The sequence below is a fragment of the Salarias fasciatus genome, chromosome 23, assembly GCF_902148845.1.
Source record: "Salarias fasciatus chromosome 23, fSalaFa1.1, whole genome shotgun sequence".
NCBI lineage: Eukaryota > Metazoa > Chordata > Actinopteri > Blenniiformes > Blenniidae > Salarias > Salarias fasciatus.
Window position 1 is genome coordinate 28,618,280 of NC_043766.1, and position 19,031 is coordinate 28,637,310.

Genomic DNA, 19,031 nt, shown 5'->3' on the forward strand with positions numbered 1-19,031 from the left:
GTGAATCGATAGAAACTGATTGGGATGCTGCTGTGGCCAGATCAGATAGCACTTCAGTGACCCCAGCAGGAAGGCTCACAACATTTATCTCATCCAGGTTGCCCACAACTGTCCGAGGATAGAGCAATATGTCAGTTGCTCCTACATTCACAATGGGAATGTAGGCAGTGCCCCGTGTCACTTGAATTAAGGCAGGTGAGCAAGTAGCAAGGAGGAGCAAGTAATCCAGCAGGAAGGCCAGACTCCAAGGGCTCAAACAATACAGTATTACCTGAATATTGCTCTGAGCAGGTGGCTGTGATGATTTGCATCACACCACCAGGGATCCACCAAGCCTTCCTGCCACGCACCTTGGCCTTACCAGGGGTAGGCTGAGTGACCTGCATGCTAACCTGGTGACACTTTTGCAGGGCCTCCACAACTGTTCCAGGAGCCTCAAATACAGATGGCAAGTCAAACAAGGCAAGGTCATGCTTCCCAAAGAGCTCACAGTGACACCTATGTATGACATTCATATCTTGCACAAAAGGAATCTGAGTAGAGACGCCACCAGGAGGGTCTTTGACCACCAAAACGCCACACTGTGGCATTACTTTGCCACAGAGCTCAATTTGCAGCTCCAAGTAGCCGATGTAAGGGATGGCCAGTCCGTTCGCTGCCCTGCACTGAGGCCAGTGGCAAGACTGAAGTATTTCTTGCCCCCAAGGCCCAAAGTGTTGGTGGAAAAAGTTCTCTGTTTCACTGGACAATATGGAACCAGTATCCACCGAGCAGGGAACAAACACGTCAGCAACACACCAGCCAATCAAAAGTGAGAATGCATCACCCATTCATTCATTCTGCTACACATGTTTAACTTTTTTGTTACATGGATCCTGTTGAACCAAATCCATACTGAACTGTGGCCCCAACAACAAGATATGTTCTAAACTGTGACTAAGAGGATTATTAGGTTTTCTCTGTCGAAGTACCTTGAGAAGACTGTGTTGAAACTGAATTGAACTGAAAAGATATCTGGGATCGTATTGAAACAGGAAAGACCAAGAAAGATCCATAGAAACAAAGAAAAAAAACATAAGGTGGCAATACCAACACAAACCCGACAGAATAAAGCTGGACACAGGACTGTACTCTAGTTTTTATTCCAAACATTTCTAACATTTCACAAATCTCATTATGCTTAAAATTGTTAAAAAAAAAAAAAAAAGATTCCTCATCTCAACAACATTAAAAATAATGACAAGACCCAAAGATTTTTTTTCTTTTTTTCTAATAAAACATGCAAAGGCAAACATGCAAGATCACACAGTGCAGTGAAACATTATTCCTGTGTGTTCATGCCACCGAGAGCTTTTCCAATCTTCACTGGCAGGTTGGCAGGCGAATCTCCCCGTCGAGACATCTCACTCGCATGTCGTTTCCTGCTACAGGACTTCCGCTTTTGCATACAAACTCCATTTCATCATCGTGTTCGGAGTACAGCTTATCATTATAGGTATATTTAAACCTAATATTATGTTTATTCAACAAATTTTTGTTCACTGTGCATGGTTCTGCAAGAGATCACACATAAAGAAGCATAATTATTAGTAGAATACAGTAATGTATACATATGTTTGTGCGCTCATGGGAGAAACCAGACAGAAGAGTGATAACGCCCACACATGCACATGAAAACCTCACACAGACAGGCCCTCCAAGCCCAACCAAGAATTGAACCCGCCATGTTACATGACAGTGCTCATCACTGTTCCCCCTTTGACAAAATGCCCTTTCACAGATGTAACAGAAAGTCAGACTTACTGAGGCATTTCATGTCTCCTCTCCATTCTCCATTGACGCAGGTTTTGAATGGTTCACCCTCCATGACATAATAATTCTGACATCTGAATTCAACCCTTTCATCATGGCTGTAGACGTATTTCGGAGCTTCTGTGGTGTCACCATTGTCAAGAGGTGGAGGATTCCCACAGTGCACAGGAGCTGCAAGAGATTTAACCAGTGACACATAAATCACAAGTTTAGCAGGACATTAGTTGCATTTTCACCTTCAGTGACTGGTCAGAACCTTTTTGAATAACTGTGTTTAATTCCTTGTGTGGCAGGATGGGTGTGTTTAGTGTCGTTCTCAGCCTATTGGCTGGGGGCGCTATAAAAACCCCTCTTACGTCTGTGTTGTCCTCTGGTTCTTGCACTTCCGGGTTGGTGCTGGCTGGTAGCAGTGTTTCGTGAGAGCAGGTAAAGGCTAATTCCCCTGCTGATATATATCGTATTGGTACTGATGAAAGTTACGCCTTGCAGTATCGCAATGGCTCCCGGGGGAGCGCGTCAAGTGCATGCTGCAGCAGCTGTAGATCGGGTGCGTGGGTCCCGATGGTCCGGTGCTGATCTGAGCATTTGCCCCGCTAACGGAAGTAGGAAGCGGTATGTTGTGGTAACTTTACGTTAATCAACAGGTGTGCAGGCTGTAACAAACCCTTCTTATTTATTAGGTTCTGCCCTGTTCGAGCCCTGTTTCCAGCGCAGGCACACCACGGCTGTCTTTGTCTTTGTCCGTCCTGGAGCCGCTGTCATATTAAATGTTATCATGTGTCGTGTCCTCAGTACGGTGGCGTGTTGGTCAGCCCAACCGCACACCAGACTTTTGACTGAATGAAGCGCTCGCCTCTCTGTGTACTTCAAAACGATAATTTAAACAAACTCAACTAAGAAATAAATTATTGGCAACTTGGAACCTTTGTACTCCTTTTGTCAACCGATGAACCTGTGTGTCCTTCTGTGTCACTGGGAAAGCTGAGGGGAATAATTATAATCTTCCAAACTGACCTCACACACCACTCTGTTACACTTGCACAACCTGGCTTCATAATTCTGCTTGAGATAGAGTAGTGTACATTGGGGTATTTTACAACAGAAGTAGTGACAGAAACAGCTTACTGCCACACGTTGGAAACTGATGACTCCACTGTCCGTTATCCAAACATTGAACTGTTGCATAGCCTTGAATGAAGTGTCCACGAAATTTGCATGTAAATGTCAGATTCCGTCCTTTCAGTAGGTCATTGCCAAACGCGGGGTCGCGGTTTACATTGTTTGGCACATCAAGGATTTTGCATGTTTCTGTTGAAAAGAAAACAAAAGAGTTTAATCATGTTCAACATGTGATATGTTTGATCCAATGGACCAGGATTACATGTAAATCCATATCTACAGGAAATTTTGAATATTTGTAAATCACACTCTTTCTCTGTCTCTTTCTCTGCCGGGGAACTCTGACAGTGGTTTGCAGTTCTGGTCTGCAGCAAGTGGAACTCTGTCTGCTGAATTGACTGAGAGCACCGCTGCCTCTCCTGTGGTTTGAATCCCTCTCCACAATTTGCCGGTCTTTCTTTCCTCTCCTTTTCTCTCCTCCACCCCCAACCCCAACGAGAAGAGCAGAAAGTCACCACCTCTAAGCTTGATTCTGAAAAGATTTCTTCCAGGAAATAAGGGCATTCTTCCCTTTCCACTGTTGCTTATGCTTCGTAATGGGGAATTGTTAGCTTTGCCTGTGTAAAATTGATTTGAAATTACTCTGTAGTGTTTAGACATATATACATACTAACAAAATTCAGCTGAATTAATGACAACTTACCAGAGCAAGTTGGGAAGGGAGCACTCCAATCTCCACTCCTTAAGCAGCGAATCTGTGGATTCCCATCCAGCTTCAAGCCATCACTGCACTCAAAATATAAAGTGTGTCCAGATTCTATTGTTTCTCCACTTTGCGGCAACCCGGTCACACGGAGCTTCGAGTGCAACTCAGCAATTTCACAGGTGGCGCCTGAAAATAAACAAACATATCTCTTAAAAGCTGACAAAGTTTGGTCTGTTTAGAGTTTTATACAGCAATTATGAAGTCTACCTATCCTGTGAAAACAATGTAAATTAGAGGTTTTGAAAAAAAACCTTCAAAGAGCTGATTGCAAGAAAGTGCCTTCTTCAAGCACCAGATTGAAAAGATTTTGAACAGGCGGAATAGTTTTTAAAATAATGTTACAATTTTGACAACAATTATTTTTACAGTCTACAATGAAAAATCATTCTGAAATTCTGAAATGTGATTAGTTTTTTATCTATAAAGTCAAACTCGATTAATATTTTAAAGGTACAGTTGTTGAGACAAGATGAAATTCTTCCTTTATTAAAAAAAAAGAAAAAAGAAAGAAAAAAGCACACACACACACACACACACACACACACACACACACACACACACACACACACACACACACAAACAAACACACAAACAAGGATACTGCTTCAGTGATGCAAACACTTACGTTCACATATTGGCTCTGTGTTGGTCCAGCCGTCCAGCGAACATGTTCGAGTATCGTGCTGACTGACCATTCGATAACTGAAAAAGTATCGCCGTGAAGCTTCTCAGTTTGACAATAAAAACACAATTACAGTGAATAGAAACAGAAATACTGATAAACTAACGCTGGCATCAAATATGACCTGTTGTACATTTACAAACGGTACCACAGTAACAAATGTTTGGTTATGACCTTGGAAGGCAACCATATCTGAAAAATCCCACATTTCTTCATCTCACTTCCAAATTGACAGTGACAAATTTTAATTAATTAATTTCAGTTTTAATTTCTCTTTATTCAAAAGACTTCATCAGTTCATGCTGTTTCTTTGCCTAAGCTGGATAGTTCGAAGAAAATAGTAGGGACCTCAGATAGTTTGCAAGGTTCCTTCTGTCAACAGAGAATATAATCCAGGGTGTGGCTCACTGATATGCTATTGGAGGCCTTCACACACTTCAGAATGCCAACTCCTACTTGAAAATCAAGTTATCTTCTACAGCCAAGCCAAGAAATATTAAAAAGAGTAATATCACTGAACGTTTTGTTCCAGAAAATGAATATGGATGGACCAATGGAAATTAAGTGAATATGAACAGATGCACAGCCATGAAATGACGCTGTCATTGCAGTTCATCACACCTGGAATGACAATAGCTTTGAAGAGTCTGAAGTTTTTCAGTAGTTGTTAAATTTATGTTATAGTATATATACAATTTCTGTCCTAGTGTGTTATCGTGTTTCACAGCTCACCTGTCAAAGTACGTTTAACAGTGTTACAAGGATGAGCAGTAAGATTGTGGGAGTTCAACAGTGTACACTAACTGCTCTGATCACCAGGGAAATGGCTAAAGCCATCCTTTCCAACAGCTCCCATCCATTAAATGCTGGGTTGAAGTTTTTGCCTTCTGGCTTTTGGCTCAGACGTGAGTTATTTATGATGTGCGTTATTTATTTTTCTGTAATTTAATAAAAAATGAATTGGCCAATGGTTGCACAAGCCAAAACTAAAGTGAACGTCCTACCTCAACATACGAGAACTTGGAAAGACATTTAGCATCTAATCTGTCACTTGTTATGTACTTACCCTTCATTGCAAGTGTACTTGATCATGGTTCCAACAACAAACTCTTTACCAAAAATTTTCCTATAAGAGCCATTAGGAATATCTTCGGGAAATGGACACGGCTTTTCTGAAGACACAAGAGAAAGGAGGAGGGTGAATCATCAATCTGAATAAAAAATGGAATACAAGTTTCTTAATCTATTTTCTCTTGGTGTTGAATCATCTTGGTGGAAACTACCAGCAAACTGTCAGTCGTATAATGAACTTTGATATTTTGGGCTCAATCAGGAATTTCCACAGCTCTTTTGGCACCATTGTTTTCAGCAGAGCTGACAAGGGCAATCATGAGAACAGAGGGACTCCAAGTGGGCCGTCTCAAATTTGAGCTGTTCAGGGATTAATGAAGTAATAGATCTTACATTTCTGCACAAAGCACACATTTCTAATTGTATGTTTGAAAAAGCACTGATTCTGTCTGCATCATAGTAGATCAGATGGGCTGTACCATCCAATTGAAATGTCCCCCTGTTGTCAGAGTTGGTTTGCTCCAAGTTCAGACAGAGTGAGGATGGATCACATTCTTCAATCAGCATTCTTGCAGGTCAACCAATGTGGTTCAGTTGGTTATTCTGTATATTTAAGAACTGCTATCCATCAGGTTCCTTGATAAAGCCTGTCAGACTAGTCCAAAGAACAGCAGGAACTGATGAAACCACATGTTGATATCTGACTGTCTAGTTTACATAATTGTAATTGTGTTGAGATTATCACCAAGAAGTGGCTCACAAGCTAAAATGGCTTTGAAAAGTGCACGTACGTATGCATGTGGTGTTCTTCTCCTCCCATTCTCCTGAGATGCATTTAATCGTGTCCTCTCCCTCCATTGTGAAATTTTCACGGCAGCGATAAGTTATCACAGAGTCAGAGAGGAATTCTTTCCGATAAGGTTTCAAAACAAGAGCGTTTTCAACTCTGGGTGGAGGACTGCAGCGAGGTCTGGTAACTGCAAGAGAACACATACTGTACTTTTTAAAATTTACAGTCTACCAGTGAATTCACTTCAAGATTGAAAAAAAAATGGTACTCACGTCTACAGAGTGTTTCAAGTGATTCTCCATTTAAATTCCATTTTCCATCCTGACAGGTCAATTGCTCAACATCAGTGGAGTATCCTTTATTACAGCTTATCTCAAGGATTTGAGCCTCTTCAGCAGGCTGTCGAACTTCTGTTGCTTTCCCATTAGGAATCACAGGAGGCTCTCCACACCGTGATTTCTCTAGGGTGAAATAAAAACCACAAAGTTTGGATTGGATAATCAAGAGTAATAGCAAAAAAAGAATCACTTTTCCATCAGAAAGTCATTGTGTAGAAGGAAGGCTTCTATGAAATAACTACGAGTGACTGTTGAAGAGTGGTAGTCTAAAATAAGATTTAGCTTCTTTTTCAAGATGATACCACAACTTCAAATCAAATGAAACTCTATTTGTATAGCACATTTCATATTAAGAAAAAAAACAACAACAACACAAAGTGCTGAACAGCATGAACAACAAAAATCTGTATAAAAACAAAGCTGCATCTTCATCAAAATCGTGCGCATGCACGCATGCACGCATGCACGCATGCACACACACACGCACACACACACACACACACACACACACACACACACACACACACACACACACACACACACACACAAGACTCATCCTTAGACTCCCATGTTAAATGTGTTTGCAGAATTGTCTTTTTCACCTGTATAATATTGAAAGACATTCAGGAACATGTTGAATAACAGTGACGCTGAAAATATAATTCATGCCTTTGCTACCTCCAGAGAATTACATAATTGAAATTTCCTATTATCAAGGTGTGCGAATAACTATTTAGGAAGTCCTAAATTGAGTGGAAATGCTGCAGCACAGTATTGGCTAGCAGTAGAGATCACATCACTCCACTGTTAACTTCTCTTTATTAGCTTCCTTAAAGACCTTTTAACTTATAAAGCTCTGAACAACCAGGCTCTGTCATATCTTAAAGAGCTTTTAGTTCCATATTACCCACTTGGTGACTTACTGGAGGTTGTTAAGTTCTCTAAAAGCAGAACAAGAGGCAGAGCTTTCAGCTCTCAGGCTCCTCTCATGTGGAGCCAGCTCCCAGTTTCCGTTAGTCGGGCTGACACAGGCTCTACTTTCAAGGCCAGGCTGAAGAAGGCCAGGTTTTTTTTTTTTTTTTAATAAAGCTCACTGTTAGAGGTGGTTCTGGAGCATTTTCTAAATAAACTGCCATAGGTTCAGATAGCTGGGGGACATTTACTGCACTCAGCTTCTTTCCTCTCTCAATCACCATGTTTCACTATTTGTCTCTCTACTATAGACTGTGCTCTCTCGCTCTCTCCCTCCTTCTCTTCCTTTCTGCAGGATGTCTAAAAGTGGAACTGAGATGGTCTGATTCCCCATCAGTCTCCAGCAAGTAGATTCATCTGCACCAAGTGTATATATGTTTGTTAGCCTGTTGCTGTCTGTCAGTGTTCTACCCTTTTCTTTCTTTTAATCCCCCAACCCTAACCAAAACAGCAGAATGTCTCCACATCTGATCATGGTTCAGCAGTTTGTTTGTTTTTTTCCCAGTTTAAAAGTAGTCTTTCTTTTTTGCCATGCTTGTTCATGTGAAATTGTAGCATTTTCCCTGTAAAAGTGCCTTGGAATGATTGTGTTGTTTGACACTATAATAATTAAACTTAAATGGATTGAAACTGAGAGACAGACAGACACACAGACAGAAAGACACACAGACAGACAGAGATATTCACCGATACAGCGTTGAAGTCCAGACCAGACACCACCTTGACACTTCGCAGAACCCCACCAGCCTTTGGTAGGAAGCTTATAATTAGCGTCACAGGTGTAGTAGATGGTGTTTTTGTAAGGCCCAGCTGTAAATCCATTTGGAATGTTGGGTTTTAGGCAGGACTCATCACCTATAAGAAAAGGTGACATTTTTAGTCATTTCGTGTAGCAAATGTTGCAAGCTGCAGTTGGTAAGAGTGGTCGTCTCACCATTGGGAGGTTGTTGGTTGGATTCTACAACTCCCCCTGTCCATATGTAGAAGTGTTCTGAACCCCTGACTGCGCACTGTGGATGGATTGAGTGTTGTGCATGGCAGACGCCGCCGCCAGTGTGTGAATGGGTGAATGTGATAATGCCGTGTAAAGCGCTTTGGGCTCTGCTGTAGCAAAGTAAAAAGTGCTAGTGTCGTCCCTTTACCATTTATATTTTGTTATGTGTGAGGGGAGATTTGTAGTACAGCCACAGTTGTGCATAAGCCATCACTAACAAGGCTTCTTTGAAACAAACAAATGCTGTGATGTGATCATTCCAGGGCAGAAATGTCTTTCTCATTGAAAAAAATCATAATGATCAAACTGCATCAAATCCCCAGTCTGACTGAAATGGGTCTCTTCAGTATATAAATCTTAAACAAATTTCAATTTTAGACATGAAGACCACTGAAACGTCACTGTTCAAAGTCACACCAAACTCCTATCATAATGAGTCTATAAACGGTACATGTACGATACTTGCATGACCTTACTTGAGCACTTTTCAATTCCTGTCCAGACACCTTCATCACAGGTAATAGTGAATTCTTTGCCACTGTTTCTGCATCTGTAACGGACTTCTTCACCATCATTGTAGTTCCACTTGCTGTTGTGGGCAATGTCTGCATTTTCAATGTCATGCCGTTCGCAGCGTGTCTCTGAAAACAAATGGTTGGAACTCAAGTCAATCACATTAGTGGAGAAAAGCACATTACATGATCCAATGCTGAAGTGATTTAGAGGGAGCTGAGCTTAAAAATAAAGCTTTTTTTGATGGTCCGTCCACATTGCCACCCTCACCTATGGCAATGAACTTTGGGTCGGGGAGTGGCTCAAAATCATCCAGGAGGAACCGCACTCAGAATAAAAACAACTCCTACACACAGATCAAGCATTTGAGGTGGTTCATCTGATTGTAGGGCCTTCCATTAACGTTTTACTATGCACATCTAACTGGGAGGAGGCTCTCACATCGGCTCATGCTCTTCCAAAGAGGTTTTATCTCTGTTGATCTGGGTACAGCTTGGAGTCTCCCCATGAAGTTGAAAGGGTTCATGAGGTCTAAATCTATTTCATTTCTGTAGTATCACCACAAATCCAGGTGGACTGAACGTGAAAGAAGGTGGGTAGAGTTTAGTTTTCCTTTTCTTTTTCAGTTTTGATTTGATTCTTTTGTGTTAGAATTATACAAAGGATTATCACAGACATTTACAATCAACAATCAGATGGTAAACATGTTAATTTATTGCTCTTATGTTTATAACCCCCTCTGGGTCTTGGCCTCGATGTGGCGAGGGGGCTTGTGCGTTCCAGTGATCCTGGAGAGCGATACTGTCTGGAGCTCGCTCCTGGTAGGGTCACCCTTGGCGGGACGGTCTCCAGGTAGGTTCCAGACAAACAAAGACCCCAGTGTGTCAGTACACTGTGAGGGCAGCCCCACCAACCGACTATCCTGCGGAGGGCTAACAACCCACCCAGGAGAAACCCCCCTTTTGTTACGAAACTGATCAGAAAAAGAAGCCCGACTGCCCAACACGGTAACAGACCCCAGCCTGCCCCTGAGCAACGAGTACGGATTAACCTTCATCTCAGGATCCGTATCGCCACCTGGAACGTCCAGACCCTCCTTCGCCCAGGAGCCACCACCCTGCCCCGAGAGCTCTGCCGTTATAACATCACACTGGCAGGGCTCTGTGAAGTTAGATGGCAGGGAAGTGGTGAAATTACAGCTGGCGACCACTGTTACATCTACAGCGGCCCGGAGAAGTGGACGGGCCTCTATGGCGTGGCTCTTGCCTTCCCAAATGCCCTTCGTAAATCTCTCATCAGCTGGACACCCGTGAGCGACAGATTGTTATCTGCTCGCTTCCTCCACCGACATGGCAAGATGACGGGGCCATCGTCGCCTATGCCCTCACAGATGTCGCTGATGAAGATGAGAAGGATGTGTTCTATGACCAACTGTACCAGGCCGCCAGCCAAGCACCACCCCACAACATCACCATCGTACTGATGGATGCCAATGCCACTCTTTTCAGCAGCGATCGGTCGCCAGGCTCACCTGTTGGCACCATCTTTGCCGACAGAGCAACAAAACCGCCTTCTCCTGTTCTGCCACCATCACAACCTCTGTGTTGCTGATACCTGGTTTCCCCGGAAACTAATCCACCAGTGGACATGGTACAGCCCAGACGGCAGAACCAGGAAAGCACTGGACCACATCCTGATCTCTCGACGCTGGAAGTCGTTTGTCACCAACTGCCGGGTGTACCGTGGAACTGAGCTTGGCAACAGACCACCGTCTCCCGGTGGCTCAGCTTAGGCTAAAGCTTCGAGCCAACCAGTACACCAAGACTCAGCCTCGCCTCAATTCCTCACTCCTCAGAGACCCCAGCATCGCCACAGACTTCAGTAATTCCATCTGCTGCACCTTCGATGCCCTGGCTCTGGACCAGAAGAGTGACAGGCAGACCTTCAAGGAAAGTGTTCTCCAGTCAGCTCAGAAAATACTCAGGTGTTCACGACCATCACCCAAAAAGCCTTGGATTTCAGAGAAGACACTCAACATCATTGAATAGCGGCGTGATGCACGACTCCAAGGGGACCTGACGGAGTATCACCGACTGAACTGTGTGCGAAATGTGGCTATAGCTGAGGAAAGGGAGCGGTTCTGGCAAGCCGAGGCCATACACTTAGAGTCCGCAGCCAACAATAACAACATGAGCCGTCTATACAATTTACTTTGCCAAGCTCGCAATGGCCCTCGCATCAAGTCAGCCCTGGTGAAAGACTCTGACGGCAACATCATAACAACAGAGACAAACTGCCTACAATGCTGGAAAGAGCACTTCAGCCTCTTACTGCACCACAACACCACACTTGCTCCCTCCATCATCCCAGCTGCCGCAGACACAGCCCCCAACCATGCCTGTAACATGAACCCCATAACATCCGAGGAGGTCAGAGCCGCCCTGAAAAAACTGAACAACAGGAAAGCCCCCGGCATTTGCTCCATAACCGCCGAGATGTTAAAGTCGGGCGGGGATAGCACTGTTTAGTGGCTGACCCACATCTTTAACAAGGTGTGGGTAATGGAGTGGCTCCCTCGCGACTGGACCAGAGGGGTCATCTTGCCTTTCTGGAAGCGCAAAGGTGACAGGCTTGTCTGTGGGAACCATAAAGGCATCACACTACTCGCCATCCCCGGCAAGCTCTTTACCAAGATCTTGCTGACTCGTCCTCCCCCGGCCCTCAGAAGTACCTGCCGTCCCCAGCAGGCTGGCTTTATGCCCAACCGCTCCACATCAGATCACATCTCTGCTGTCCGTCTTCTGACAGGGAAGGTCTATGAATTCCGGAGAGATCACCATCTCTGCATTGGATTCTTAGACCTCAAGGCTGCATTTGATACAGTCCACCACTGATCACTGTGGAGTATCCTACAAACCCTCAGCGCGCCTCTGAAGATCACCACCCTCTTCAAACTGCTCTACAGCAACGCACAGAGTTGTGTCCGTGTCAACGGCCGTGACTCCGACTGGTTTTCCATCTCCAGTGGCGTCCGCCAGGGCTGTGTAGCCGCTCCAGACCTGTTTAACTGTATCATCGACCACCTGATGCGCAGGGTCTGTGAGCAAGTACCCGGAGTCTCCTTTGGCAACTACCAACTGACAGATCTGGAGTATGCCGACGACACCATCCTGCTCAGCACCTCCTACCGTCAGCTGAGGGACTCTCTGAGTGTATACAGTGAAGAGGCAGAAAAGCTTGGTCTCTATGTGAGCTGGACTAAGACCAAGTTCATGCATGTTGGTGAGGGACCAGACCCACCTCCTATCCTGCTTGGTAACGACACCGTTGAGCCTGTGAAGAACTTTGTGTATCTGGGATCCACAGTGACAGATAATGGGGATCTTAAACCAGAGATTTTCCGTGGGAGAGCTCTGGCAGCCTCTGCCCTGCAGACTCTCTGGAAACCACTCTGGTAGTACCAAGCCATCTCACGCAAGACGACGCTCCAAATCTACAACACCGCCGTACTCTCCATTCTGTTATATGGCCCTTAAATAAGACCCTGGCCACAAGAATAGATTGATTTGATAGCAGAGCTCTAAGAACCATCGAGAACATTAGGTGGCCACAGTGAATATCCAACGAAGCGCTCAGAGCCCACACAAACCAGCTCAGAGCCTCCTGCCTGGCAGCACAATGCCGCATCCACTGGTTCAGCTATGTTCTCCGCCTTACCCCTGACCACCCAACAAGAGCCATTCTGAAATTCGACCCAAAGGCCGCAGGCTGGAGACGACCACGAGGCAAGCCCTGCACTCGATGCCTTCACATCATTGCGGATGACCTCCGACAACATGGAATTACCATGAAGGATGCAGACCTGCTGGCATAAGATTGCCTGTATTGGAAAAACCTGGTTTCTCTGGTCGGCTCTACACAACGGGATGGGACACCAGCCCCAACGCAGGAGCATGAGCTGAGCATGTTTATAACACTGCTACGAAACAGTGAGACGTGTTGCTTAAGAGTCTCAGATCTTGTTCAGTCATAAAAAGTTTTGGTGAAATATTACTAAAAAACTAAATACAGTGTTTTTAATTAATTGTATTGGATCTCTATATATCAATTGAAATGACAGGATAACATTTTTTCTGTGATGAACATGAGTAAATGTTCCTATTAACAAATCACTTTTTTGAACAAATATGAAAATGAATTCATAAAAAATACAGTAGTTGCCTAAGAGTGTAACTATTCAAATCATCACATACGCTCACTGTGTGTGTCAATCTAATGACTGATTACAACACACTGACTATAAACAGCTCGATAAAAAAAGTTTGCCAATCAACCAAAGGATGGATCCAGGCTAATGCTGTGGCTTAATGTGGAACATCATCCTTCATGTTGATGTCAGGAGGACGGAGATAATTCAGGATTAATTTGCCACACACCCCTTAAAGGAAAAACGGTTTCAGTGAAACGGTAACAGAGCTGCAATTCATGAGATAGAACAGTTTTTGATCATTCTGGACATCCACTGTTAAACTTGCTGCCTTCGGCAGGAGGTTCAGCTCCTTGAGTCGTGTGACAGTTTTGTTTCTGTGGGCCATCAGAGCTCTGAACTCCAGCACGAAAGTTGTTTTGTTTCAAACACAATTCAGCTGTAAAAGTAGCACAGGAAGTAAGAATTTAACTTCACAATACCGTGACAAAGGGGTTTTGGTGTCCATCCATTCCTGGTGCATGTGGCCCGAGTGGCACCATTTGTACTCTTATAGCCCCTCTTACAGGTATAAGATGCAGTGTCCCCAAGTTTTTTCTGGTGCCAATAATAGACGCCCCAGTAAGACACAAACGGGTCTCGCTGATTGGAACATATAACCTCTATATTCAGAAAAAAACAAAAAACATTTTATTAATCAGAAATAACAGTCAGCATGAGACAGAGAAAGACACAATAACCTCAAAATGCATCTGACTCTGAAGATCTTGTGTTTTTATTGATTTATTTTTTTTACCTTGGCATACTGGTCTGATATTCCACTCCCCATCTCCTTTGCAAGTGGCCTCTGTGAAGGTTTTGTCAGTCCTCTCAATCCAATATGTACTCCCACAGGTGACTGTCACAGTTGCTCCAGGTAAGAATGCACTTGTGGAGGCAGGTTCATATGTAGTCCCTCTGAGCGGTGGCAGTTGCAGATGACATTTTATTTCTGTATTTGTTGAAGAAAAAAAATCCACTCTGTTAGTGACATGATTAATATAATTTAAATAGAGATTAAAGTCATTTAGAATATTGTAATTCAGTGTGATGTAACCAATGAATCAGAAAACATTCTTACGTTCACACAACGGTGTTGGAATCCAATCTGGTATTTGCCCCGCTTTGGTGCATTTTGAAGGAATTCCATTTGCTACTTTAAACTGTTCATCACACCAATAATTCAGTATTTCATTTTCTCTATACTCTGTGGCATCTCCAAGTACACGACCGTTTTTAATGTCCGGTGGACGGCATGTGATTGCTGTTAAAATAACACACACAAACAACAAAGATTACCAAAGATTAACTTTGCATCTTTTCAACAGTTATCAGATACATTTAATATACACAAACAACACTTCTCTTGGCAGCGCTGTTGTTTAAAAAAAAAAAAAAACTCCCTCATTTTCCCAATTTATTAACTGACTCCTCTTTAGACACATTTCTCAAATCACTACCTGGTCTCAAAGGGATGATCTCATATGTTCAAATTAATTAATTTCGATCACATTCCTTGGACTCTATTAAAACTCTCTAGGAGGAGGACCTGGGGCAGGGAATCCACGAAGAGGTCAGGAGAGATGCTTTGAGCAATACACAGATTTGTGCAAAACATGGAGTCATCCAGTGCAAAATTATACACTGGGCTCACTTGACAAAACTCAGGCTTGCCAAGAATTACAACAAAGTAGACCCAGCCTGTGATAGATGTCACCTAGAACCAGCAAAACCATGCCTACATGTTCTGGTCATGTTCTACCTTGAAGTCCTACTGGGTGGATTTTTTTTCCTCAATAACCAATATCTCTAGGGAACAGATTGGCCCAAGCCCTCAAACCAGACTATTTGCCATTGTACTCCTCACAGTGTTGCTGTCACTGGATTTGTTGGCAAGATGTATAAAACTGATTTAGGGGAAATCTCAAATTCCAACTTCACATTCCTCGTGGATTAAAATATATTCTACACTTTGTTAAATTAGAAAAAAATCAGATTTATACAGAGAGAACATTTGTGGTAGATTTGTCTTGTTTTCACAGTGAATGCAATAATGCTCACGTGAGTTTTAACAGGTCTGTGCCTGATTTCAGATGGTTTCTCATGTGCTGGCACTTACGTTTACATGTCGGAGGTTCGTCTTTCCAACCAATTCCACTCCACTTTCCAGTTTCATCGCAATAAATCTCCATAGGTCCATTCAGAACTTCAGAGTTAGACTTGCAGCTAAATATAACCACGTTGCCAAACGCTGCTTCTTCAGGATCCCCAGTCACTTTGACCTTACTAGTGTCCACTCGGATTGCCGGACACTGTTGAGCTTCATGGAATGAAAAAGCACAATGATATCTAAATGGTGATTATACTGAGTTATTGCCAAGAAATTAAAAAAAGTTGTCTTGTATTACAAAAAGAAATAAAGAAATAAAAACATAGTGGCATTTTCTGTGTTTCATAATGCTCAAAGTGTTACCTTCACAAACTGGAACGGCTCCATCCCAACCTCCTGTCAAGCAATTCCGATAGTTTCTGCGACTCACCATGTGATAGCTAAGTTAAAAAAAAAAAGAGAAACACACACACACACACACACACACATATATATATATATATATATATATATCATAGAGAGAGAAAAATAATGGCATGCCATTCAGGAAAAAAAAATGTTTGAATACACTGACTGAAACTTCACTGCTGAGAGGTAAGAATCTCCAAGCTTTATTGTAGTTAGTGCAGGTAAAATTTGAATAGACGCGTCTGTGAGCAGACTCGCATCATGTACAACCTGATAAGTTTATTTAAATCTTATTTACATTGCAGTCCGCAGTGTGTGTAACTTGCTCAAAGGCTGACTGTGTGTCGAACATCAAATACTTTCAATACAAAATACTTCTGGCTAAATTGTGGGAGATTCTTACTGTCTTTAAACAACATATGAAGAGATTCTGATGTGCAGATTGAGCCGAAGCACAGTGCTGTTACGCACCAGAAAATGACGTTAAGCTGCTACTGTTTGATAGAGAAGACACCCTGTTAGCAGGGATCATCGTAGCTACTTTTCACACTTTTCCATCCACAGAGCAACACACACACTACTCCACCAGTTCTAAAATGTTGATTTGTGTATATAATACATACTTGCTTGATGCACTCTTTTCTTGGCCATCATTACACAATTTTTGTCAGAACATCGGTTGAAAGTGTGAATAAAAACTTCAGGTTGTATATGAAGTGTTTCTATGCAGAGTTGGTGTATCCATTCTGTCTTTCCTTGCCTGGACGAGATCTGCACTAACTTTAAACAGTGAAGCCTGGCTGTTCTTACCTCTCATGTTCAGGTGCAGATTGTACACGGGCTGTGGAGCAACACCTGTGTAAGGCTTCAGCTTGGCCTGATAGAAGCTGCCTGGCCTGTTGGACGGCTGCCATGATTAGAACGTCTTCATGAGATCAGCCCTCCTTGCTTATAACAGTAACAATGGAGGGCCTCCATGTTCCATACTACTATTCAAATTACTATTCTTCCCTGTGCCCACAAGGGGGCACAGTAAACTAAGCGTTTCAGTCAATATATTCAAACTTCACGTCTGATTTGCTGAAGAAAAAAGATGCTCCTTTTTACCCCTTATGGCAGATGTACACAACTTTTGATCCAAAAACAAAATCGGTTCCATTCACCAGTTGAAAATCTGCAAATGGGGCATCACCAGGATGGCCGCATGACCTGGCTTCAAAACATATTGAAAAAAGAGGGAAAGTGTTTGAATATGTAGCAGTGAATCACACTTTTAGGTGTGTTTTAATAAAAACCTCAACTGAACTTTGAATGAAGAGAGTCAGTGCTCATTTAAAGTGTGTGATCTATTATTCCTTCATCACGGGAGTCACTGTGTCTCGTAACCTCCAGATGACAGTCAAAGAATACATTAGGAAATAGTTGGTGTTACACACTGCTAATTCAAAGATTTTTCAGAGTCCTACAGCATCTGAGAATTGTAGAATATGTGAGATTTGTAGAATATTTGACACTTCTAGAATTTGATAGAACTGTAGAATTTGTGGAAATGTTCCTGTTTGATTTGTAGAAATACTTAAATTTTATAATTTGTTGTGATTCTGTCATTTGTAGAAAATAAATAATATGAGAGTTCTTGAATTTTTATAATTTGTAGATTTTTTTTTTTGTAATTCATGTCAACTGTGACATTTATGACATTTGTGGAACATTTAAGTGTTCTAGAATTGTAGAGTGCTAAAACTTACATTTTGAGAGAATTAAAACAAGTGACATTTTGAGAATTTCTAAGTTTTCAGAAATTTTTAAAAGTTCTGGAACTTTTGGGGGGTTCTAGAATTCATGAGAAGTACAAAAATATTGTAACATTTCAAATGTTTCAGAATTGTAAGGACTTCTTCATTTTGTAAGAACTGCAATAAAAAAAAGTAACAATCCCAGAATATGAAGTTATTTTAGCATTTTGAAGAGTTCTTCAATGTGGCAGAATTTCAGAGTTTAGACATCTTTGAAAATACTTGTTATACCCAGTGTTCTTGGGATTGTAGGATTTGGCAGATTTCTGGAATATTTGGAGGATTTTTTTAAGTTTGCCAGACTTCCAGGGATTATCAGTGTTCTATATAGCCTTTAAATATGTTTACAAGCATTTAAATGAGACCCATATTAATGGCTGAGATAGGCTGAACTAACAAATGCAAGAATGACTTCCCTAATTAATCTGCTGTGTTTTTGTTTGAAGTTCCTTGTGAATTAACTCCAGCTAACTGTAATTGTTATTTAAAAAAAAAAAAAACATGGATACCACTGCTTAAATTATGGAAAAGCTGTAGCTTTTGCAATGTTTTATCATATTGATAAATAAGATAAAATCAGTTTCAGGTGTTTATTCATATTTGTTCAAATGTTTGGCGCGGTGTTGTTGCTGTGCAGTGACTCCCACAGATGAATGGCAGAGCAGACATTTCCAGGCCGTAACTTACGCTGGCATCCCGAGCCTCTTGATTTCCAAATTCCATTCTCACAGATTAGCTTAAAAAAGCCACTGAAGCCTACATTGCAGCCCACTCTGACTTGTTTTGTGTCGGCATAGGAGTTGTCCATACCAGTTATGTCAAAATTAGGGCTATACAAGTCTCCTCCAAGAAAATCTTGAAGTGTGCAATCTGTGGGACAGCATTGAACAAAAAAATACACATTTAAAACTTTGTTTGCAGTTCAACAGCACATCTTTAAATATATTGTTTTTAAATTTACAGATAAATAATCATCACTGTTTGAAGTCATTTGACTTACCTTTGCTTTTCGCAAGGGTTACGCACAAAAAAAGGATCCATTTTCTGATTATTCCGTGCATTTTCTTGCTACCACACTCATCCACCAGCCAGAACTGGAATCTGGAGACTGAAACACTGTTATACAACCCAGGCTTACAAAAAAAAAAAAGGGAGGGATTTTGCAATGGTTTACTCAAGTTTGTCCCAGCCTCCAAGTACACTCTCAAGCTCAACAGGGAGGAAATGGCCATACACAGCAGTATCGCAAAACACCAGGATTTCCTCACAATGCTGAAAGACAAATCAAATCGAGATGTATGTGTTCAGTGAGTCATGTCAAACAATGAAGCAAGAGCACATTATGCAGATTGTGACTTTGATTTTTCTCTGCAGGAATTTGTTCCAGTGAGATGATTTCAAGTACACGATGTGT

The 19,031-nt window shown here is 42.2% G+C and overlaps 1 protein-coding gene across 1 annotated transcript; it reads right to left on the bottom strand.

Moving 5' to 3' along the window:
- Positions 1 to 1,148: 1,148 nt before the first annotated feature.
- On the bottom strand, positions 1,149 to 18,710 carry LOC115382166 (complement factor H-like). Its single transcript, XM_030083842.1, has 18 exons — positions 18,618 to 18,710; positions 18,305 to 18,487; positions 16,929 to 17,034; positions 15,777 to 15,853; positions 15,423 to 15,623; positions 14,385 to 14,567; positions 14,061 to 14,255; positions 13,747 to 13,926; positions 9,021 to 9,185; positions 8,238 to 8,405; positions 6,513 to 6,701; positions 6,242 to 6,427; positions 5,446 to 5,551; positions 4,323 to 4,399; positions 3,635 to 3,823; positions 2,938 to 3,120; positions 1,804 to 1,983; positions 1,149 to 1,553 (listed from the first exon to the last, which is right to left on the bottom strand). Exons 1-18 carry the CDS (start codon positions 18,676 to 18,678, stop codon positions 1,363 to 1,365), a joined length of 2,820 nt encoding a protein of 939 aa, XP_029939702.1. The 5' UTR covers positions 18,679 to 18,710; the 3' UTR covers positions 1,149 to 1,362.
- Positions 18,711 to 19,031: the final 321 nt, after the last annotated feature.